This window comes from Elgaria multicarinata, chromosome 21 (genome assembly GCF_023053635.1).
Source record: "Elgaria multicarinata webbii isolate HBS135686 ecotype San Diego chromosome 21, rElgMul1.1.pri, whole genome shotgun sequence".
NCBI lineage: Eukaryota > Metazoa > Chordata > Lepidosauria > Squamata > Anguidae > Elgaria > Elgaria multicarinata.
This window is the reverse complement of record NC_086191.1, coordinates 10,623,870-10,646,548: the sequence shown is the minus strand read 5'-3', so window position 1 is coordinate 10,646,548 and position 22,679 is coordinate 10,623,870. Positions and strand designations below refer to the sequence as shown.

Below are 22,679 nucleotides of genomic sequence, written 5' to 3'. Positions count from 1 at the left end.
TATTTCAGCAGGGGTGGGGGGAACGTGCGCCTCCCCCAGGTGTTGTTGGACTGCAACTCCCATCATCCTGGCTATGGTTGACGGGAGTTGCGATCCAGCAACAGCCGAAGGGGCCACACATTTCCCACTCTTTTAGTCTAGGAAGAATCTTAATTCCCACTCCGAGATGGCCTCTGCCTTCAGGCTCCCCCTCTTCCCAGTGAATGCCTCCAAGTCCCCAGCTCATACACACGAGTAACTTCCAAACAGCTGTAGAAATGGGACAATTATTCCAGCTAAACCAGCATCCAGTTTAAGATGCCCCTCCTCAGCCCCACCCAAAGGCAGCATGAGTCCAGCGTGGCAGTGTCCAGCATTGCATGCCAACAGTTTCTGCCCCACAATGCATCGCTGTTGCTCAGTCCAGTAGGAAGGGAGAGCGGCAGGCACCGTGTCCACTTTTGCTGATGTGACACCACCAGCATCCATGACACAGAGGGCTGCAGAGAGACTCCCTAGCCTTCTTCCCCTGACCCCAAACTCCTTTTTTGGGGAGGAAATACAGGTGACAGATTTTTATGCACCAACGACAGAACTGGCTGAAACGGGCGTGGGAAGCATATGTTCAGAGGCTACCGTGCCTGTGCCATAATTGAGGCGTTTAAAAAGAAAAAGCAACGAAAGAGAGGCAGAGTAGGGACGGGGTACCCAGGAAGAGAAAAGGGGCTGAAAGAGCATGGAGGGAGGAGAACAGACACATTATGATCAGCAGCAGGGAATTGGAAGTCTGAAGAGCGCAGCGTCTCCCTGAGGGCAATACACACACATGATAAGGCCAGGGATGGAGACAAGGCCGCAGCAGGGGGAAAGAGAGAGGAAGAACACCAGGCTGCGGAAAGGAACCTGGGAACTGCAGTTCTTCTCCATCTAGGAGCCTCGGCCTTCTAGCTAACTGCTGTTGCCCCAAGGTAGCGTGGCTCCTTACGAGCGTCCGAACCTTTTGCTTTCTTTACCCCCTGCCTTTCTTGCAGGCCCTGCTGAGTATTTTCTGAGAGATGCACCTCAAGAAACCCCCTCTCTCTCTCTCTCCCCCTTGCCATCACCCAAGAACTACAATTCCCAGTCTCCCCGGGAAAGGGCAGTTAAAAAACGAGTAGTTTATGCATCTAGGAAGAGTGAAGCTTTGGGTTCCTGGGCGGAGGGTAGGAGCACCTGATTCCTTCCAAGGAACTAGACTGCGGAGTTGGGGAGGGAAGGCAAAGACGACGGAGTTAAGAGCCACACTCTCTTACTAGCTACAGCCTCTTCTTCAGCGGTGAAGTGCAACGGCAAGGGTGGCAGCAACATGCTGGCAGTGGAGAGGAAGACATTGTGTGTGCGCGCGTGTGTGTGTGAGTACACACACGTGTGTGAGACGGAGGGAGGGAGGGAGGGCATACCGCTCCAACCACACCAGGCGAGTTGTAACGGCGCAGCCCTGTAACGACGGGGTGGGCGACTCCTGACGCCACGCCGGGGCGGGTGGTCGCAGGCGGGGCAGCAGCAGCAGCAGGGAGAAGGCAGGAGAGGTCCAACGCGGCCCAGGTCTCCTCCATCCAACCCAGGTGGAGCTGGTGCGGGACGCGCTGCTCCTCACGCCAGCAGGGAGCTACGCCGGGAGAGGTCTACGTTGCTGGCGCTAAGGCCACGGCTGTCGGAGAGGCTACTGGACACCTGGGAAAAGGGAGGGAGACCGTGGTAAACACAGGAATGATGGGGGGAAAGCGGCCAACAGCAGTCGGTGCCCCAAACACTCACTATGAGGGCCCAGGGAGGCGGGTGTATGGGGAGGCAGGGCAGCGTTTGGGTTGTCTTCATCGGGCCCACAAACATTTGGGACAAGAGAAAGTCGTTATTTGAAAAGGGTTTTGATAACCGTAAAACAGGGCTACCAACCAACTGTAAAGGAAACTGCTTTGGGATTTATTTTCAAATGAGAAGCGGCATATAAATATTACTACTAGGAAATACGTAAGTCCTTCGTTTTCCAAGCAGGAGCCTTACACGGTAGAGGGACCAGAGAGTTTAGGGCCTTGGTTATGAGGAGGCCCAGGCCCAGAACTCCTCTCTCCCACTAACATTCATCTGGTGGCTTTTGCTGGCAGCAAAACAATCTCATAAGACCATCAGAAGAGCCCTGCTGGATCAGACCAAGTGGCCGACCAGCTCACAAGCAGGACATGGTCCAACAACACCTTCTCACCCATGTTCCCCAGCAACTGGGGTACATAGGCTTACTGTCTCTCTCTCTCTCTCAGCACAGCTCATCACTCAAGGTTATATAGGATAAGTATGGACAAGCAATCTTGTAATTCGGGACAGGAAGTGAACTGGCTAGGCCTCCATCCCTCTCTCACGTGATCCCACCCCGACAACAATTCTAGCACTGGGCCATGAAACCATGATGGCTGCGGTGTCACAATGAGCAAGGCTTAATCGAAACCGTTGCCTGGAAACCCAAGGGCAGAGGCTTCCCTTGGTTATGAGGAGGCCCAGGCCTTGAAGTGGTTAGGACCCACATCCTCTGGTTGCTAAGCAACCGCCACTTCCTTCTCTTACTCAGCAAAAAAAAAAAAAGAAGAGAGAAAAAGATGGGCCTGATGGCGACGGTGGCATACCTGGCTTGACTCCTCTTCTACGCTCTTGTTCAGGAAGTTGAGAGAACTGGCCCGTTTCATCCTGTGGGGAGGCAAAAAATGCGGGAGAAGTCAGGCGTTTTGGACTGTAAAGACGGAGAAAACAAGGCTCGTCTGAAGGGGGTGAGGGCTGGATCCTGCCAGCCAGGAATCTCACTCTGAGCTCCACTGAACGACGGGGCAGGAGACGAAAACGCTAAGAAGCAAACTCTGGGAAGGCGACGGAAAAGTTACGAATGGGCAGAAAGGGTGTGTGTGTGTGTGTGTGTGTGAAGGGACACTAGCAGGACTAGATGGGACCCCCGCTCCTAAGGCCAAGCCGCCAGGCCAGCACTCACCCGGGGTTCCTGGGCTCCTGCGGGCTGCTCCCTTGCAGCTTTTTGACCAGCATTTCGCTGCTTCGTCGCAGGGCGTCACGCAGCTTCCCGAAGGAGCCGCTGCGCCGAAGAGCTCCGGAGCCCCCCTGGAAGGGAGGGGGAGGGGGGAGGAAGAAGAGGGGAGAGGTGAGCCTTTTTGCCCTGTCTAAACATGTCTAGGCTTGTGCCCCAAGCGTCCCACAGGGAAGGATTTGTCAAGCTGCGTTGCCTCTCACCCCAGACCACTCTGCCGCTCCCTCGTCCGGGTCAGTCCCGTTTTCGCACTTGTAGGTGCCGGAGAGCCCCTCGCGGTTGGACCGGTGCTCCGAGCGGTTCCCGTCCTTCAGTAGCTCCACAACCTTGCTCTGGTTGATAGCGTCCATGCCCTAGTGGAAGGAGGCAGATCAGCCAGAGGGGGGCGGGGGGACGACGACCCTAAGGCACTACTTTTGCAGATGCGATCTCTGTCGTCCCCCCACCCACCCTTTTCTTTCTAAAAGAAGGGAGAACAACTCTTTCAGATGACCAAAACTTCCACTTCCTGATTGCTGGATCAGACCCAGGGTCCATCTAGTCGTGCACTCTGTTCACACAGTGGCCATCCAGCAGTCGGCCAGGGACCCACAAACAGAACAGGAGTGCAACAGCAGCCTCCCACCCATGTTCCCCAGCAACTGGCGCACACAGGAATCCTATCTCTGATCCTAGAGGCAGCATAAAGCCATCAGGGCTAGTAGCCCTTGATAGCCTTCTTCTCCAGGAATGTATCCAACCCCCTTTTAAAGCCATGCAAATGGGTGGCCGTCACTACATCTTGTGGAAGTGAGTTCCATAGTTTAACGCTGCACTTTGTGAAGCAGTCCTTCCTTTGGTCACTTGAAAGCAATTCTCACTCGCCATAGGTGACCAGGTAAGTGGTACTTACAAGCCAGAGCATCTCACACCCATGCTGAGACCTATCGTTGCTGACCCTCCTATCGTTTAGGCATCTAGGATGCAGCGCTCACCTGCTTGCGGGTTTTCTGGGCACACTCCTCCAGCGTTTCTGCAGCCTCCAGCTTGCCCTGACGCCGGTAGAGAGCGCCCAAGCTTTTCAGAGTCGTGTTGACTGTGGGGCTATGGGTGGGAAAAGGCAAAGCAAAGGCAGGTGGGTCAAGGACAGCTTAGCCAAGTTCCCCATAATGTTCTCTTAAGAAGCTTTCACCAAGACAAAACATTTATAGCTGCAACGTTTCACCCCGTCGACGGATTAAATTAATGCATCTTTAAGGAACTGATCAAACAAACAGAAAAAGGACTGTGGCACCATATTGCATTTTATCGTTCTAATTTGTTGGTTTGTTGGTTTTTAAAGTTACATTTGTATGCTGTTGTTCTAGATTCCCTGAGCCAAAAGTATTATGGGAGAGGGAGAATGGCAGGGATATGAGATGTAAAAATTAAAAATGCTCATGAGGATAAATGGATGAATAAATATCCTGTTTTATTTCCATGACTAAAGCAGTCAATGCATTACAATTGACAGTATTTGGCACATAAGGAAGTGAACATCAGCCTTAATGTGCAAAAATACCCAATTTCACTCCTCTTTTTAGGGCTCTAGGTTCCCTTTGCTTTCAAGCTCCTAGAGCGTTGTAGTCTTGAATCAGGCTGGGAGCGTCCCCCTGCACGTCACCTACTCCAAGGATAACCAGAAAGTAGATTTCTAACTTCAGTTTGCTAAACAGTAGCAAGAGCAGAGTAACATTTCTGCCTAAATTGGCTTTGTTGAAATGAAGGAAGGCTGGGCTAATCAGGAGTGGGACTAGTGTGTGAAAGGACAGTGAACCCAGTTCTGGTATCCGGGGGTGGGGGGGAACACTCAACTCAGAACGTGCTCAGGGACACCCTTGTATTATTATTATTATTATTATTATTTTTATTATTTGTATCCCGCCTTTTGCCCAATGCTGGGCCTCAAGGCGGCCTTACAAAGTTTAAAATATACATGGGGGGGGGGAAACAAAACCATAAACATTTAAAATACACAACAAAATTATAAGACATTAACATAGATGGAGGGCCAGACTATTCTCCAAAGGCCTGCTTGAACAAACAAGTTTTTGCCTGCTTCCGAAAGCCCATCAAGGAGGGAGCCAGCCTAGCTTCCCCGGGAAGAGAGTTCCAGAGCACCGGAGCAGCCACCGAGAAGGCCCTCTCCCATGTTCCCACCAAGCGTGCCTGTGAAGAAGGTGGGACTGAAAGAAGGGCTTCTCCAGAAGATCTCCAAGCACGGGCAGGCTCACAAGGGAGGATACATTCTTTCAAATAACCTGGACCCGAACCATATATTGTATTTCAATTCGACATACGTGTCATTTGTATCGTGCTCTGGTTGGTGGATCTTGGGGTCTGACAAACCTGAAACCTGCCTACCAATGACCTCCTCCAGCCTCAGCAAAAAGAACAGGTAAACTTACCTGTCTACCTTGCATGCTTTGTACCAGCTGCCATACTCCCCATAGGGGGCGCTGTCCTTCTCCTTGCGCTTATCCTGAAAGGGGACACACACACACACACACACACACATAATTTAAAGGTTTAAGGGGGGCAGGGGGAGTGGTCAGGAAAGTTCTGGGCAAGGATAGCCGGGTTCCCCACCACCACCACCATCTATAGATGTGGGAGTACCTTGCTTTCCTCTCGCTCTTCAGCATGCATCCAAATTGGCTTATTGTCTCCTGCAGAGAAATAAGGAGCAAACAGATCTGTTTTAAGAGAGAGTCGGTGTACTGGTCCATCTAGCACAGGATGGTCTTGAGCTGAATGGCAGCGGCTTCCCAGGCTTCCCAGGAGGGGATCTTTAGCAGCACTCCCTGGAGACTGAACCTCCTGTGGACAAAATAGGTGCCCTACCACCGAGCTCTGGCCCAGTCCACTAACATATACAACATGGGAAGCTGAATTATCCTGAGTCAGACCCTTAGTCCGTTCAGCTTGGAATTGTCCGTACAAAGGCAGCGGGCAAATGCGGTCCCCAGAAGGCCCCGCCCCCCTTTCCCCTGACGGATCATCCTTTGGTGGTTCCCCGGCTTTTGCACCTTCCTTCTAAAAAGCTGAACACCTCTCCGAAAACTTAGTTACTGGCGGGAAGAGCTTGAAGGTAAAATATTACCGGGACGTTAAAGTCAACAACCGAGGCCTTCCTCCGAGCGCCACCTCCAAGGGAGGCTCGGAAGGTGGCAACAAGTTTGAGGGCCTTTTCAGTGGTGGCCCCACGATTGTGGAATCACCTCCCCAGTGAGGCCCGCCTGGCACCAACACTGTCAGCTTTTCAACGCCAGGTTAAGATTGCCCTCTACTCCCAGGCATTTAATGGCATTCGTACGACGGGGCATTTATGCCAACTGTCTGAACAGGGCTAATGTTTTACTGAAGTTGCTTTCAGCTGTTTAAATTGTTTTAAATTCCGTGTATTTTAAACTTTCCTGCTGTATTTTATCTTGTGAATTGTTGTGAAACACCCAGAGAGCTTCAGAAATAGAATAAATAAGAATATGAATAATATGCTGTTGTTGTTGTTTTAACATGTTGGCCCCACCCCTTTTGGGCCTTAAGCCCCACCCACCAACAATGCGGCCCCTGAGAGCTTCTCTGAAATGGAATTTGGCCCCTGGGCTGAAACAAGTTCAACACACCTGCTGTACGCTGTCTAGCGGTGGCTCTCCAGGGTTTCAGGCAGTGGACTTCCCAGCCCTACCCAGACATGTCAGGGACGGATTCTCAGTCTGCTGCATGCATAGAGGAGGGGGGCAATGGCTAGTGGGGCCAAGTGGCCACCTCGAGGGCTGGGATGAGGCCTGGCGCAAACCTAGGCAGGGACGCACAACGCCATCGCCGCTTTGAATGGCTTATTTCAGAAAGGAATCCAGATTCTTTCTTGGCTGCAAGCGTTCTTCAGGGAGGAAGCTGACTAAGCAAAACAAGGTGGAGTTTTCAGGGCACGCTCCTGTGACTTGCTCTCTGCAGAATGCGGCCAAGGAATTTAAGGCACGGCCCAGAGGCACGTCAAGCCCCGTGATTGGGCGCTGTCCAACCTCTCCTGTCCTCTGTCAGCCAATGAAGCCGGAGAGTCGCAGGTCTGGATTTCCCCCCTGCTCAGCTGGCTAGCCCTAAGGAATGCCCAGCCCTTCGGGAGGAACAGCAGCGCACGAGAAAAGCTCCTGCTGCCTCCGACCTTCGCAAGAGCTCTGCACAAAGCTCCAACACCAGCTCAGGGGGCCCTTTTCCACACCATCAGCAAACGGGATTTAAAAAAGAAAGCAACATGCAGCCGTAAAAGCTAAAACAAAGACAAAAAAGGCACAGCAGAAACTACAGTGATGGTTCCTGACACATTTCGGGAACGTCCCTTTATGAAGGGAAATTCTTATTAACGTCCAAAGGATGCTTCAAACTCCTAATTCCCGGAAAGCCACTCTTAACTAGGCCTTGTGGGCCGCCCTTCCTCACCCACACATCCTGGCTACTTCCAAGATTTCTAGAAACGCTAGGCCTCGGCCCGGGATTTATCGCCCATGAGAAGCTGCTCTCCTCAGCAGATGTGAGGCCCGTCACCAGCTCCTGCGCTCACCGTTGACCGATCCGAATTCTCTCTCATGCGCTCGGGTCAAGATATCTTTGTAGAGGGCCTCAGCGTCCTTGTATTTGCCTTGTTTGAGGTAGCAGGAGGCCTGTGAGGGAATATTCAGAGGTTTTAAAAACAGACTAAGTTGATATTCATTCACAGCGTTTTTATTAACTTATTTAGTTCACAGCATTTATAGACTGCTCCACATCTAAACAGATTTTGGAGTGATAAACAATAGAAGATAAAACGATAGAACGATATAAGAAATAAAACACCATGTTAAAAATGGTTATTTTTAAAAACAGAGTGCCAATAAAAACCGTGGCTAGTCAGTCAAGGAAGGCTTCCTGGAATAACTATGTTTTCAGGAGGCACCAGAAACGACACAGAGTTAGCGCCTGCCTGACCTCCAGAACTAGGGAGATCCCTGGGAAGGGGGCCACCACACTGAAGGCTCTTCTCTGAATGGACTCCAAATGGGCCATAGGTCCATGTGGAACCACCAGGAGCATGCCCTCTGATGACCTCAGTGACTGGGCAGGGTGAGAGTTTTTACCCCACCCTTCAACCAAGAAGTTCAGAAACATGACAGTCCTTGCCTGCTGGCTTACAATCTAAAAGACACTACACAAAAGGAAAAGCGACAGGGAGGGGGGAGGAAAACAAGCAAACTCGGGCACTAGATTCTTAGTTACAAAGTTCAGCAGGTGGTGGCTGAGTAGGTCTTGGGCTGGAGCTAAGCACATTGAAAGGTCTTGCTGCTGCTCCTTGGTTGGACGCAGGAGGTATGACAGCCCCCAACTGGAGTTGCACCCAGGCACAATGGAAGATGCTAGCTGATGGCCTCAGCCATGGCAGACAGGGCTGCACAGTTTGCGCCCGCCCCAAGGGATCTTAAAGCATCCATCACTGAAGACTGGATCCTGGATCCTAGCAAAAAGTCTCCACGAAGTGCTGTGCAGTCTCTTAGTCATGCTTGAGTAATGCAACCCCTCAACCCCTAATAAAGGGTTTTGTGGAGCCAAGGGGAAAACCCACAAGGTGGTGCCCATGTCGGAGAAATCCCAGGCACCTTCACTGACCCTTTTCAGCTTCCCCTCACACAAAAAGAGAAGAAAAATAGACAGGAAAGAGGTGCATCGCTAGCCCTTATCTCTTGTAGAGGTCAGGAAGAACGGGCAGCCACAACCGGCCAGTGATAACCTGCTCCCGCCTCCAGCAGCTTCTCCAATGAGTACAGGGAAGAGGCGCAGAAAGGCACCAATTGCTGGACGGGGTGCAGGGAGGTAAAGGAAGCCCCTCTTTTATCTCCAAAGAGTGCAGAGGCGCTGCAAGAACCAACCTGGTGCTTTCCAGATGTGTTGGCACAACAACTCCCATGCTGGGAGTTGCAGTACCGACACATCTGGAGGTTGGGAAGAAGCTACGTCCAGTCCTTATCTGTAAAACATCCCACGGTTATAAACGGAAAGTGCTCTGAGCGCCTCCTCCCTCCTAGCCAGCGTACCCTTACTGCCCTGACACCCCCACTGTTCTTGGGGCCCTCACCAGGTTGTTCTTGGTCTTGGCCACGTTGGGGTCGTCGGGCCCGAGGCGAGACTCGTAGATCTCCAAGGCGCGCCGGTAGTAGTACTGGACCTCCTCGTATTTGCCCTGGTTCTGGCACAAGAGGGCCAAGTTGTTCAGCTGCTTGCCCACGTCTGGATGGTACTTGCCCAGCACCTGGAGAGAGCGGGAAGGATCACAGAATCATAGAATAGTAAAGTTGGAAGGGGCCTATAAGGCCATCAAGTCCAACCCCTGCTCAATGCAGGAATCCTAAAGCAGTTCTACGTCGGAATAGAGGCCTGAATCCAAATCAAACTATTTCTATGGGCCTGGTCAGACGACATGCTAAGCCACGGTTAGGATGCTAACCCATTTGCAGCAAGTGGTTCGTGAGCATGTTTAAACTGTGGTTATGCAGCCGCCATGGTTAGGAATGGTTCACACGACACGCTAAACCATTACGTTTAGCTCAAACGCTTCACCACCGTGGCTTAGTGAGTCGTCTGAACAGGGTCCACGTCTAGCCTGGGATGGTTTGTTCTGGGGATGCAGAAAGTCAGGCCTGTGGGCCAAATCCAGCCCACAGCCGGCCCTCCTCACCGCAATCAGTGACCATTTGGTGAGTTGGTGAGTTTGCCCCCCATTCTTAAAGTCTGAATTGCCTCTCCTAAGGCTGAGTTACGGGCAGTCAGCTAAAATAGGCTGGAACTTTCAGCCCCACCCACCACTGGAATGCAGCCCCCGAGAGCTTCTCTCAAATGGAGAATCTCTTTCAGAACCCCTTGGGCTGAAAGAGGTTCTGCACCCCGTACCTATTCTGACTCATAGCAGCTTTCTAGGATCTCAGGCAGAGGAAGATCTTCTCCTAGATACTTTTAAAACTCGACATGGCTAGGGATTGAAGCTGGGACTTCCTGCTCCACCACTGAGCAAAGGAGAAGAGCGCGCACTGCACCAGAAGCCCAGCGTGACCAAGGGAGACAGAGTGCATGGCAGCCTATGCCAACCTAATGCCCTCCACATCTGTGTTGGACTGCAACTCACATAATTCCCAGCCAGCATGGCCAGAGGACAGCAATTTGGTTGGGTGAGGGCTGCTGCAGTGTCTTTTGGAAGGGGGCGGGAATAGCTTCTTAGAGATACAACATGAGGAGCAGCCTTCTCCACGTACCTTCTCACGGATCTCCAGAGCTCTCTTGCACAGTGGTTCCGCCTCCTTATACTTGCCCCGTTTCCCGTACAGCACAGCCAGGTTGTTGAGGGTAGCGGCCACCTAAGTATGAAAAAGGCCTTGGTAAACAGTGGTACAACTCAAACTCTCGAGAGTGTTCTTGCTGCTCCACGAGCCCTGGAATGGAGTCTACTTAAAGTTTTAATTTTGATTTTTATATACAATGGTTTTAATTGTAAACTGCCCAGGCAGCCTTAGCTGTTGGGTAGTATAAATATGAAATAAATAAGTAAATAAACTTCCAAACAAGAAATCATAGAAATTTAGCAAATCTGGGATACTGGGTCATCTCTTAGTGTCCTTTTAGGTTTAGCAGAAGAGCCGAGATGCTAGTCCTCATGGCTGTGGGGGAAACCTCAAGACAAACATCCAGACAGCTTCTCTTAAGATCTCCAAAAATAGAAACTGGGAGTCTTGGTGAATAAGAAACAAGACTTCAGTCAGCACATTTTCCTGCAAACACATCTCATTTCATCTATTTCAAGGAGTGCCTACTTTCTTCCCATATAAACTGTCCCCAGCATTTGAAGTCACCCAATAAGGCTCTGTTTCAAGTTCAGTCTCATGTGGAAGTCAATTCGGCTCGCATGAGAAGCAGTGCCTTCTCGGTGGTTGCCCCGGTATTCCGGAACACCCTTCCATGGACTGTTTAACTAAGCTCCCTCTCTTACGACACTCCTTAAACAGGTTTAAAAGATGCTCTCCTGCTGAGCTTTGGGAAATTAACCCAGAGTAGCAGCGGTTTTTCTGCTCTATTGTTGCTTTTGGTTGTTCGTGATTGACATCTGTTGGTTTGGTTGTTTCACTTAAAGGCAACTTTGTTTCTCTGTACAGTTGTTTTGTACACTGCTCTGGAAGCACCTGGCAGGTATTTTTTTTTAACAGTCTACCAACTATTTTAAGTTAGTTCAGTAATTTATTTATGTTTCCCTTACATTTATATCCCGGCTTTTCCTCCAAGGAAAACAAGGCAGTGTACGTGATCCTCCTCCTCCCTATTTTATCCTCACAACAACCCTGTGAGGTAGGTGAGGCAGAGAGTTAGTGACTAGCCCAAATTGTAATCAGTGAAGCTTTATGGCTGAGTGGGGACTAGAACCCGGGTCTCCTGAGTCCCGGTCCAACATTCTAACCACTACACCACACTGGCTCTCAGTGACTAAAGAAACAACAGGAAATACTTGCAGAGCACCCGGTGACCACTTCACGGCTGTCTGCCTGACCTTGGCAGAACCCTAAACAGTCCAAATTTGGAAGGTGGAGCAGTCACGTACCACTGTGATCTCAAACCTCCACCGTGTAATTGGCTTCTATGGCAAAGTCTGAAAAGAACCGCTGCGCAGAACTCTAGACATAGCAAAATCTTTTTGGGACCCAGATCCATTTGTCAATGGAAAAAATATTAAAGACAAATCTACAAATGAAACCAGAAACATTCTTGTTGGGACTTATGGACGATCAACTTAAAGAAAAAGGAGGAACGCTGTTGTTGTACATGACAACAGAAGCCAGACTACACTATGCGCAATACTGGAAAAATACACAAGTCCCATCAACGGAGGAATGGCTGCTTAAGGTTTTGGAGTTGGTGGAGATGGCTAAACTTGCAGCGCTACCCTGTTTCCCCGAAAATAAGACAGTGTCTTATATTAATTTTTGCTCCCAAAGATGCGCTAGGTCTTATTTTCAGGGGATGTCTTATTTTTCCATGAAGAAGAATACGGTACACATTTATTGTTGAACAAAAAAAAAGGTCTTATTTTCGGGGGGATGCCTTATATTACAGCGAGAGGCAAAACTGGAAGTAGGCCTTATTTTCGGGGGATGTCTTACTTTCGGGGAAACGGTAGTAAGAGGAAAATCTACAACCTCGTTCGTATCGGACTGGAAACCTCTGACAGAATATATGCAAGAGTTGCAAAAGAATGATTTATACGTCTGTGGTTTTTACATATAATCTGTGGTCTTAAAGTGAAGTAACAGACAGCCCATATGTCTGCCATGAAGAATGCCTTAAATGGAATATGGCCTTATATGTTTTGTATATGTGTTTTTATTGTTTGTATTGTACTGTATTGTTAGTTAAGGGTGTGATGTTCTGTTATGTTTTCTTCCTTTTTTTCCTTCCTTCGTAGAAAACAATAAAACTGGTGGGGAAAAGGACGTGATGTGGCACTTACGGCTGGATGGTCCTTCCCCAGCGTCTTCTCCCGGATGGCCAAGGCGTCATTGAGGAGATGAGCTGCCTCCTTGTACTTATTTTGGTCCCTGGCGGGGAAGGAAAAACAAGGTCACCTCTCTGCCAGAAGAAAAGCCCAGCTTTGAATGCCCAGAAAAGCATGTGGTACGAGCCTTTCTAGATTGGACTACGGCAGATAGTTTGGTGACAGGGGTGGCCTCCCCATGTTTGAATGCTGCCTCAGGGAACATGGAAGCTATAGTGCCAGGGAGAAAGTTAAGCTAAATGGCTTCTTCCTGACAAGCTAGATCTTGGCATGCAGGGAAATTATGCCATTTGCTTATAGAGGAACGTTCAAATACGCAATCCCTCAACTGCAGCCTAAAGTGGTACAATCCCAGAAGACGAACAGCCCCACAACTGAGCTGTAAGGTCAAGACAGCCCGGGCCCTACAAAGTCAGCTAAGCCTCGTACCTGTACACCAGTGCAAGAATATTCAGCATGGTAGCTACATCGGGGTGGTCGTGGCCCGAAGTTTTCTCAAGGTCCTCCAGGGCCTGCTTGCAGAGTGGTACGGCCACCTCGTAGCGGCCCTGGGAGGCATACTGGATCACCAGGTTGTGGAGCGTCCGCAGGCGGGCCGGGATCTCGTAACCGCCATGCTGGGCTGCTGCGTCTCCACTGTGAGCCGGCCCTGCAGAGAGACGTTGGCACGGTCAGCTTCAGAACAAGAGTAGCAGAGATCCAATCTCACCTCCTTCAGGAGTTTGAAGGATGCCATCAGGTCATAAAAAGAGCTGTGCAGGATCAGACCAAAGGTCCATTCAGCCCAGCGTTCTGTTCCCACAGCGGCCAAGCAGCTGCCTGAGCGAAACCCCCAAGCAAGACAGGCGTGCAGCAGGACCCTCCCACCCATGTTCCCCAGCAAGTGGTTTCTGTAGGTATACTGCATCTGATACTGGAGGTAGCACATAACCATCAGGGCTAGTAGCCATGGATAGCCTTCTCCTCCAGGAATTTATCCAACACCCTTTAAAGCCATCCAAATTAGTGGCCATCACTACGTCTTGTGGAAGTGAGTTCCACGGTTTAGCTCTGTGCTGTGTGAAGAAGTCTTTCCTTTTATTTGTCCTGAATCTCCCACCAATTAGCTTTATGGGAAAACCCTATTGGGTTGTAGTATTATGTCCCCAACCACCTCGGTCTTCTTTCCGGTCGAAGTATAAAGTGTTGGTGATCACCTTTAAAGCCCTACATGGTTTGGGTCCAGGCTACCTGCGGGATCGCCTTCTCCCGTACAATCCGCCCCGCACACTCAGGTCCTCTGAGAAGAACTTCCTTCAGTCAGCCAAAACTAGGCTGACAACTATTACCCAGAAGACCTTTTCCTCTGCTGCTCCCAGACTGTGGCATGGCCTGCCGGAGAAGATTCATCAACTTAACAGTCTTTTAGCATTTAAGAAAGCTATGAAGACTGATCTCTTCCGGCAGGCCTATCCAGTGGAATTTTAGGATGCTTTTAGTATGTTTTTAGGCAGTTTTAACAATATATATTATGTTTTCATTAATGTTTTATGTGTTTTATGATGTTGTTGTTCCCCGCCTTGATCGGGCTGTAGAGGCGGGTTAGAATTATTATTATTATTATTATTATTATTATTATTATTATTATTATTATACCAGTTAAACAAATCCAATTGCTGCAGAAAGGCACAAGGGCTGGGGCTGGCAGGGACCAGCTGGGCTCCAGGGAATTCGCCACAACTCACCTTGTCCCTGGTCATCATCATTGGGGAAGAGATCATCCAAAGTGTCCTTGGCCGACTCCCCGCCCTTCTCGTCCTGGGCAGAAATAAGGCAATCAGGGCGGAAACTCTCCCGTCATTGCGCGGGGGATAAGAAACCATAAGAAAGCCTGCTCCCATCCTCACCCCGAAAGCCCACTCCTCTTAAACTGTGCTTAGGGCTCATCAAATTTCTAGGGGGATTTTATTATATTCAGCAGTGTACAAGTGTCCCAAATAAATAAATAGAACCCCCACTTCCAATTCACTTGTGTTCATTTATAGCAGGGGGCGGGTAGCTTCTGGATCTCCAGATGTTCTGGCCTTCAAATCCCATCACCCTTAGCCAGCAGAACCAATGGTAAAGGAGGATGGGAGCTGTAGGCCAAAACACTCTGGAGGGCCACAAGTTGCTCCTCACCCCTGATTTATGGGCAGCTTTTTCCCAATTAAGGATGCCTAGAGAGCCACACGCAACATTTGAAACACCAGCCAAATGTACATTTGAAGAAGTCACGTACCCTAAAAACCAATACAAAGGCCTAAAAATAGAATGAAAAATCAGCAGCAGATGTTAACAATGCCGTTTCCAAAGATCTCGATGATACAAAAGTCTTAAGCCACCAGCAGAGATCAGAGGAGAGGCCTTTGCATAATTTAGATGCCAGTGCTGATCCTGGGTAGAAAATACCTTCAGATAAGGAAGAGTCGGCCCTTCTCCCCTACCTCACCCACGGCCCGTAGGCTCCATCCTGACACCAAGCCAGGCCACAGTTCCTGCTCTCCGTTAAGACCCAACTCATGGTTCAAGCCAAATTTCCGGGCATTTTAAGAGAGCACGAAAACGCCTTTAATCCATCCATCAGGTTTTAAAATAATATTGTTACGCACTGTCCGTCCTTGTATCTCCAAATAGGGAGGGCCGGAAGATGGGGTGGAGGAGGAGACTAGGAACGGCGCCAAAGGCGAGCACGGTCAGGCAACAGTCAAGGGCCCACGCGTCAACAGGGGCCCACTGAGAAGAGCCGCCTTGACTTGCACCTCCTCTTCACCAGGGCAACCTGCTTGTTCTCCTGCCTCTCGCTCCGGCCCAGGCAGTGGCAGTGGCGAGGCGGAGGGGCAGGAGACGCCACGGCCAACTTGCTCCCTGGCTCTCTGCCTGCCCAGCAAGCAAGTGAGAAGGTGGAATCACCGAGGGAGGGCCCCCACTCAGGACACCTTGCCCAAGGGGCCCTCCGAAATCCAGCCCTGAAGAAGAGGGACACCTACCGAGGGGGAGACGTCCTCGTCAAACTTTTTAATCTGGTTCATGAACTCGAGGTGCTTTTTCTCCTCCTCGAGCTGGGCCACCGACTGCTCGCTCCGCTGCAGCTTCTGCTGGGTGCCGGCCAGCTCATCTCGTAGCCACTGGTTCTCCTGCACCAGGCGCCGCACCTGAGCCCGCAGCTTCTGCTTCTCCGACTCCACCGCGCTCAGGTGGCTGGAGAGGGCGATGATCACCTGTAACCGGAGAGGAAGGGAGGGATGAGCTCACGATGCTTAGCTATCAACATCTCTTAGAGGTGGGAATGGGAGACAGGCCACACAGAACCCAGCTCGCTTCGCTCTGGGCCTCCAAATGTTACTTTGGACACTGACACACTTCCTTACAGGAGAAAAGGCCTCAGTCCAAATGTCTCGCTTAGCGGCATTTTCCCTTAGAATATGGAAACCTTAGATGAATGGTCGGCAACTGGCAGCTTTGGGGCAAAATCCGGCCTGCAAACGGCTGCCCAGGCGGCAGAGGCAGAGCAACGTCCTGTGTATGGCAATTTGCAATCTGACCACAAGGCAGTGTTTTCACAAGACCGCTTTACCACATGAAACAGACGGGAGAATGTCTCACCCCAAAATGATGGGACTTCAGCTCCAATCAGCCCCAGCCAGCAGGGTCAGGAATGCTGGGAGTTGTAGTCCATAACATCTGTAGGGTCCCCAGTTTAGGGAAGGTTGCCTTAGACAGCCAATCAATATAGACAATACTGAACTAGATGGTCCAATAATCCAAGCTGGTATAAGGCAGGCTCCTGCGTTCTATTCCTGCCTGTCAGTAGCCCACAAGAGACACACCTCATGCTTGTGGGGGGCAAATCCCAGCCTGTGGGGTTCCTCTGGGCCCACCTCATTCCCCCAACCACTGATCCTTTGGTGCTTTCCTTCCTTTTGCAGTCTCCCCCACCCCCAACTAAGAGCTCCAAGCTAAAAAATGCAGGCATTTAGGCCCCGCCCCGCCCACCACTGGACTGCAGCCCCCCAGAGTTTCCAAGGGACAGAAATTGGCCCTCGGGCCGGAAGAGGTTCCGCACCCCTGGCCTAGGAGACGTTACCTGAGCCTCCCCGAGGCCCAGCTCAATGGCTTCCAGGGACTTCCGCAAGAGGCCGGCCTTCTCCTGGGCGGCGCTGGTTTCGTGCTGCTGCTCCAGGCGGCTGACGGTGTCGAGCAGGGCGGCCAGCAACGAGTGGTGCTCAGTGCGCAGCGTCTCCAGGCCTTGCACCACCGCCTTGGTGCCCATGACAATCTCATCCTGGCTCATCTTCTCCAGCTTTTCCTCCCGCGGGTACAACATGGTCGCCATCGCTGGGCCTTCACGGAGGAGAAAGGAGCAAAATGGAGGCGAGAGACGCGGCAGAGAGCCACAAGCCGTGCCAAACCAGGGTTATTATTAGTTATGCAGCCTGTTCTCCTCCACCTCTACGAAGCAGTGCGCGTGATCTCTCCTTCCTTTTAACCTGACAACAACCCTGTGAGGTAGCTTGGGCTGAGAGAAGAACCTGCCCACGTTTTGGAGAGGAGCTGTACCACCTACTCTGCATGTGGAAGGTCCCAGATTCAATCCTCGGCTTCTGCAGATAGGGCTAGGAAGGCATCCCGCCTGAAACCATGGAGAGCCGCGGCTGCCAGCCCGTGTTGACAATACTGGGATAGATGGACCAAGGGCCTGACACAGTATAAGGTACTTCTTATGTTCCAAGTTCACCCAAGGAGCTACGTGGCAGAATGGGGATTTCAACCCAGTTCTCCCTAGTCCCCTCTAAGTAAACACAGAACTGACACAGGTAGGTGAAGGCATGTGGACTAGTCACTTCTGTGGATTTATTTGCACTAACTCCTGGGGTAGCAAAGCTCTGAAGTCCCCTGCTCAAAGCTCAGCCTTTGCCCCCAAACGCTCCCTGTGGCTTTCAGGAAGCCACTGGTTCAGCCTCCCTCAACCTGGGGTCTTCCAGATTTGGGGGGCTATAGCTCCCAGCATTCCTGATCACTGGCCAAGCTGCCTGGGGATGATGGGACCCAAAGTCCAAAACATCTGAAGGGCACCAGGCTCTATTCTCTGAGCCTAGCATCTGAAATAATACTAGCCCACCTTACACAGCTGTTGAAAGGGGTATTAGGAGAAACGGCTTAATGGCAAGAGCTGTTTTCCCCTGGAGGTAGTGTGAGCTCTCCTTCTCTAAAGGGGACTCCAGCAGAGGCCTGACGGCCCACCTAGCAAGGATGCTGTACTTGCTTGCTGCTTCCCAGAACCTGCATGGAGCAAAGGGCTGGACTAGATGACCTCCAAGACCTCTTCCAACCTGATAATTCTATGGTTCTATCACGGCTGTCAAGTCCTTCAAACCCTTGAAATGTGTACAGTGCCCTTTGCTCCTTTCCCTGCCGCTAAGCAACTTTAGGCAGCAATCTCAGCCACGCGTATTAGGAAACAAGCCCACTGCAACACATTCAGGCCGGACCTCTGAGTCATAAGGATGAGCTACAATCGACCTAAGTCACAGCTGGGCTTGGAATAGCTGCGGCAAGAAGGTGGGGTGGGGAGCTTAACTTGAGACGTGGCTGAGCCCCAGAACCTGTTATGCATGCCTGAGTTGAACTTCAGGATATACGAAGTGGAAACATAAAGGTGCCGTGAGTCACCCCTGAGTAACTGAAGCACCTGGAATTAGGACAGACGATATGAAGAGGGTGCTACGGGTCAGGTGATGATGTTCACCCCAACATTTTAGGAATTAAAGAGAGGAAGGGGAGGCAGAGAAAATAGCTCCCTCACCCCGCTTTTCTGATGTCCAGCCATCATTGTAGTTCCCAGCTTTCTCCAGGAGGTGGCTGGCTCAGGCCCGGACAATAAGAGACGCAATGCGGCGTGCAGCCCCTGTGCCCGGCAAACCAACCGGCACCGCAGCGCAGGAGGGATAATCCCGACCCCCACGCCCCAACACAGAACCAAAGCAACCTCATCTCCTCGCCAGCTACCAGGTGCCCATTTCCAAACACCAGCTTTGGACTAAACAGTCCCACCCGTCTTTACCCAGGAACAGATTTAGAACTTGCGATGCCAACAGCTGAATGAGAACCACAGTGACCCCATACCCAGATATAGGCTAGGTTTTCTCCACCACCACCACATTGGCTCATACAAGGAGTTCTTCTCTCCTCTCGGGCTTATCCCTTTATTTTAAAATGGCCTTTCCACCGTCCTTTTAGTTTACGGTCTCTCCAAAGGGTAATGAAGAGTGATGGGTTGACACAGGATGAGCCTTTTGGCTGGAGGTATCAGAATTTTCCTTCTATGGAGCCACGTTGCCCCAATATCTTCCATTTTACATAGGATGTGCTATTTTCCTCGAACAGGAAAATAAGCTAAAATAAAAAGGAGACAAAGTGACTGACCATTCACCCTACACCATGAAGGGTGCAGAAGCTAGCACACCCCCAAAGTTGTAAAGCAATTTGCAGCGTCTCTTTTCACCTCCAGCCAACCCCTGGCAAATTAATGGAAATTTTTGTATTGCTTCATCTTGGGCCTTTTCTTTTTCAATCTTTCCTCCCAGCCAACAAAATGCATGTGTCTGTTATTTGCAGAAACTGGAAAATCAAGGTTTCAAATGAAGATTCAAAGGGGGAGTGGGGGTGGAGAAAAATATACGGACTTCTAAAAATACACACACACACACACACACACACACACACACACACACACACACACCATCATGCAGGCTCCATCCAGGCCGATACAGCCTGACAAAACTAGAAAGCACCACCTCCAAAATCATACCTAAGATGCAAGTGGGAATATTTAAGCCTTCCAGGAATATCTTGCCCGCCCTATCCAGAATTTCTAGCCTTTCCAAAAAAATCTGACCTCTTGCCCACAAGTCCTTCTTTTAGGTTTTGTCCGTGCGTGCCCTGCTTAGGATGTGGGGATCGCTTTGTATTTTTCCATGGGTGGGGTGGGGTCTTCTTTGCTCATTCACCCTCTCAGATCCCACCCCCTCAGAGCCCTTTCCAGCCCTTTCAAGTGCAACTGGCCCCCGTTGCCTTCAAGAGGGCTTCATTCTTTTTTTTAGAGGGGACGACTGTTCCCCACCTGCTTTTATCGTTTAACCTTCAAGGAAATTTCCTCATTCACTCAGCCAATTGCAGCTTTCGCTTCTGCTCTCCTCACTGCCTCTGTAGCCCTCTCTTGCTCTCTCGCCTGTACTCCTCCCCATGACAGACAAGTGTCAACAATTCATCCCTCGCCATGACTTCGGGAAAGCGGTTCGCTAGCCTTTTCCTTTTTTTACTTTGGCGCTGCCTCCTCTGTGCCTTATGAGGCATTGCAGAATCTCCCTCTGGTTTATTGGGGGGGCCCCACCCCCACCCCGGTGAGAACTCTGCAATTTCTTCATGCTCCGTTGGCAACATCCCTTCTTTCTGTGCTGAGGGGGCCCTGAAGCCAAGCGGGCATGACTCAAACTCAACCCCCCCCCATTGGCTTTATATAGGGTGCTCATGTGCCCTTGCTCTCCCTCCTGCATGGGGGGGCTGCCTCTTCTTTCTTTGACCACATCGAAGTCAAGGGAGCTACCTTTATCCCTTCTTTGCACTATTTTAACTGTGTCAAGATCTTAGCCACTATTTTAACTGTGTCAAGATCTTAGCTACTATTTTAACTGTGTCAAGATCTTAGCCACTATTTAAACTTTGTCAAGGTCTTAGCCACCCCTCTTCCCCGGTATGACAGGAAGGGGGTTCCCTCCCCCTGCCACTTGCCTAAATATATGCCTCACCTTTGGAAAAGGGGGTTTCCCTAGTCTTCACACATCATCTTGCTGAGGGAAGATAGGGCCCTTTCTACATACTTCTCATCCCTTCTCCTAGGACCCAATCCACATCTTTCTACGGAAAATTGCTCTACCTGCCCTCCATCTTTTAGGGAACCTCTAGTTCCTCTCCAGTTTTACCCACCAAGAATTGCTGGGGGAGAAAGGAGGGAAGGGTCTTGTTTGAAGTATTTCTCCTCTTTGGGTCTCTCAAGCCCACCTCTCAACTTTCCCAACCATTTCTTTCTGGGAAGGCACACTCTATGTTCACCCCCATATTTAAGGGATCTTTTGCAGCATTTCCTGTTTCAGCAGTCATTCCATGAAGAGAGCTCTAATAACTCCCCGTATGCCTCTATCCTGTTTCATCTGGCTCCGAGGAGTCACTCAGCCCTGGCTTGACTTTTCAGTTTTTGTGGCAGATCCCTTTTGGCTTTGGAGTGCCTTACTTTTGAGGAACAACCCCCCATACACACGCACACACCCTCTTGTAGCTCTTCAGGCTTGGAAGAAATCACCCCTTTGCCAATTCTTTATTAAGTTGGTTCCCCCCACCCCCCGCATCTTAACCTGATCCCCGTTCCTTTAGAAGACGCTTTAATATCCACCACCCCATCCCTCCAGCTTTAGAGAACTCCCCGCTGCATTTTTTTCTGCATTGGGAATCACTTTGCCTTATGAGACCCCCTTCCACTGAATACCCCACATTCCTCTTAGCTTTAAGAGAACTCCTCTACACACTTTGTGGGGGACCCCTTGTGCTCCATCTCTACTACCCCATACTCCATTTCTGGGAGGGAGAAGGATCTCTAACCCAAATCCCCATTGGCTTAGGAAGACTCAACCCCCGCCCCACACACCTACCCACCTTTCATTTACTATGTATATTTGGGAGGCCGTTCTGAAGTTTGGGAGAGCCTCACCTGCCTAGCCTGCCCCCTTCCTAGTAACACCACATATTCTTCAAGCTGAAGAAGCTCCCCCCAACCTACACCTGACCTCCCCTCATTTCTGCACAAATGGGTGTTTGGGATGGGGGGCAGCGACCATCCTTTCGAGCGCCCTCCTTCGCCGACCTCACCCCCCTTTCTTTGGGAGGGAGCTCTGACACCAACCCAGATTCCTCTAGCTGAACAAACTCACCTCACCACCACCCCAGCACCACACGCGTACGCAGAGCGCCCCACATTTGTCTCTGCTTCTATGTGTGGGACCGTGGTGGCGCACGCATTTTGAGGCCCTGGCCCTCCCACCTCCTTTTGTGGGGTGCGTGTGTGTGTGTGTGTGTGTTGCTGTCGGTTGTATCCACACCCCATATGCCTCCAGCTGAGGGAAATCACCCAGCCCTCGTTTTATTCCTATTTGGCAGGGGAATCTTTTTCTTTGGGGGCTCCTCTATCCTAGTCCATTTGGCGTAAGAGGAGCACTTTTCTTACCTATCCTAATGCAGGTCCCGTCTCTTAAGGAGGACACGGACACACTAGACCCCTATTTTCTTGGGGGGGGGGGACTCAACAGGCCCCTCTTCATTTCAGTGGGGGGGACACTAGACCCCTATTTTCTTGTGGGGGGGGACACAACAGGCCCCTCTTCATTTCAGTGGGGGGGACACTAGACCCCTATTTTCTTGTGGGGGGGGACACAACAGGCCCCTCTTCATTTCAGTGGGGGGGACACTAGACCCCTATTTTCTTGTGGGGGGGACACAACAGGCCCCTCTTCATTTCAGTGGGGGGGACACTAGACCCCTATTTTCTTGTGGGGGGGACACAACAGGCCCCTCTTCATTTCAGTGGGGGGGACACTAGACCCCCCCTCACTTCAGGGGACACACACACTCCAGATCCCCCTCTTTTTATGGGGGACAAATACGAGACTCCTCACTTATTGGGGCACATATGAGACCCCCCCCTCCCTCGCCGAGGTAGGACGGAGGATGAGGACCCCTCCCCTCCCACCCTACCTGCGCGCGCAGCCCCCTGCCTACCAGTGCGGCTCCCAGCACCGCCGTCTCCGCTGCTCCGCTTTCTCCAGCCACCGGCGGCCTCACATCCTTCCCGGCAGGCACTGCGGCACCGGCAACCGCTTGGCTCCTCCCCAAAACAACAGCCTTAAAGGGGATGCTTGTGGGGAAGGGGGGCAGAGGCTGACACCGGGCGTTTTTAGTGTCGGGTGACACCAAAAGGGGGCTCGGGGT

General features: G+C 51.0%; 1 protein-coding gene across 1 annotated transcript; it reads right to left on the bottom strand.

Moving 5' to 3' along the window:
- Positions 1 to 1,504: 1,504 nt before the first annotated feature.
- On the bottom strand, positions 1,505 to 22,556 carry KLC2 (kinesin light chain 2). The gene is made up of 16 exons (XM_063145964.1): positions 22,446 to 22,556; positions 16,729 to 16,985; positions 15,632 to 15,862; positions 14,348 to 14,420; positions 13,053 to 13,272; positions 12,579 to 12,666; positions 10,339 to 10,440; positions 9,168 to 9,341; positions 7,623 to 7,722; positions 5,681 to 5,730; positions 5,470 to 5,543; positions 4,018 to 4,126; positions 3,247 to 3,396; positions 2,993 to 3,117; positions 2,637 to 2,697; positions 1,505 to 1,692 (listed from the first exon to the last, which is right to left on the bottom strand). The coding sequence occupies exons 2-16, from the start codon at positions 16,975 to 16,977 to the stop codon at positions 1,612 to 1,614; spliced, it is 1,887 nt and encodes a 628-aa protein (XP_063002034.1). The 5' UTR covers positions 16,978 to 16,985; positions 22,446 to 22,556; the 3' UTR covers positions 1,505 to 1,611.
- Between the last annotated feature and the right edge of the window lie 123 nt (positions 22,557 to 22,679).

What these genes read in the sequence shown, in the direction of transcription:
- KLC2 (XM_063145964.1), bottom strand. Translation starts at nt 16,977, where the DNA reads ATGGCGACCATGTTGTACCCGCGGGAGGAAAAGCTGGAGAAGATGAGC. An exon ending in ATTCTTGCACTGGTGTACAG is followed by an intron (nt 12,667 to 13,052) that starts GTACGAGGCTTA and finishes CTTCCCCGCCAG; the next exon opens with GGACCAAAATAAGTACAAGG. An exon ending in CAGGAGCCCAGGAACCCCGG is followed by an intron (nt 2,698 to 2,992) that starts GTGAGTGCTGGC and finishes GCCTCCCCACAG; the next exon opens with GATGAAACGGGCCAGTTCTC.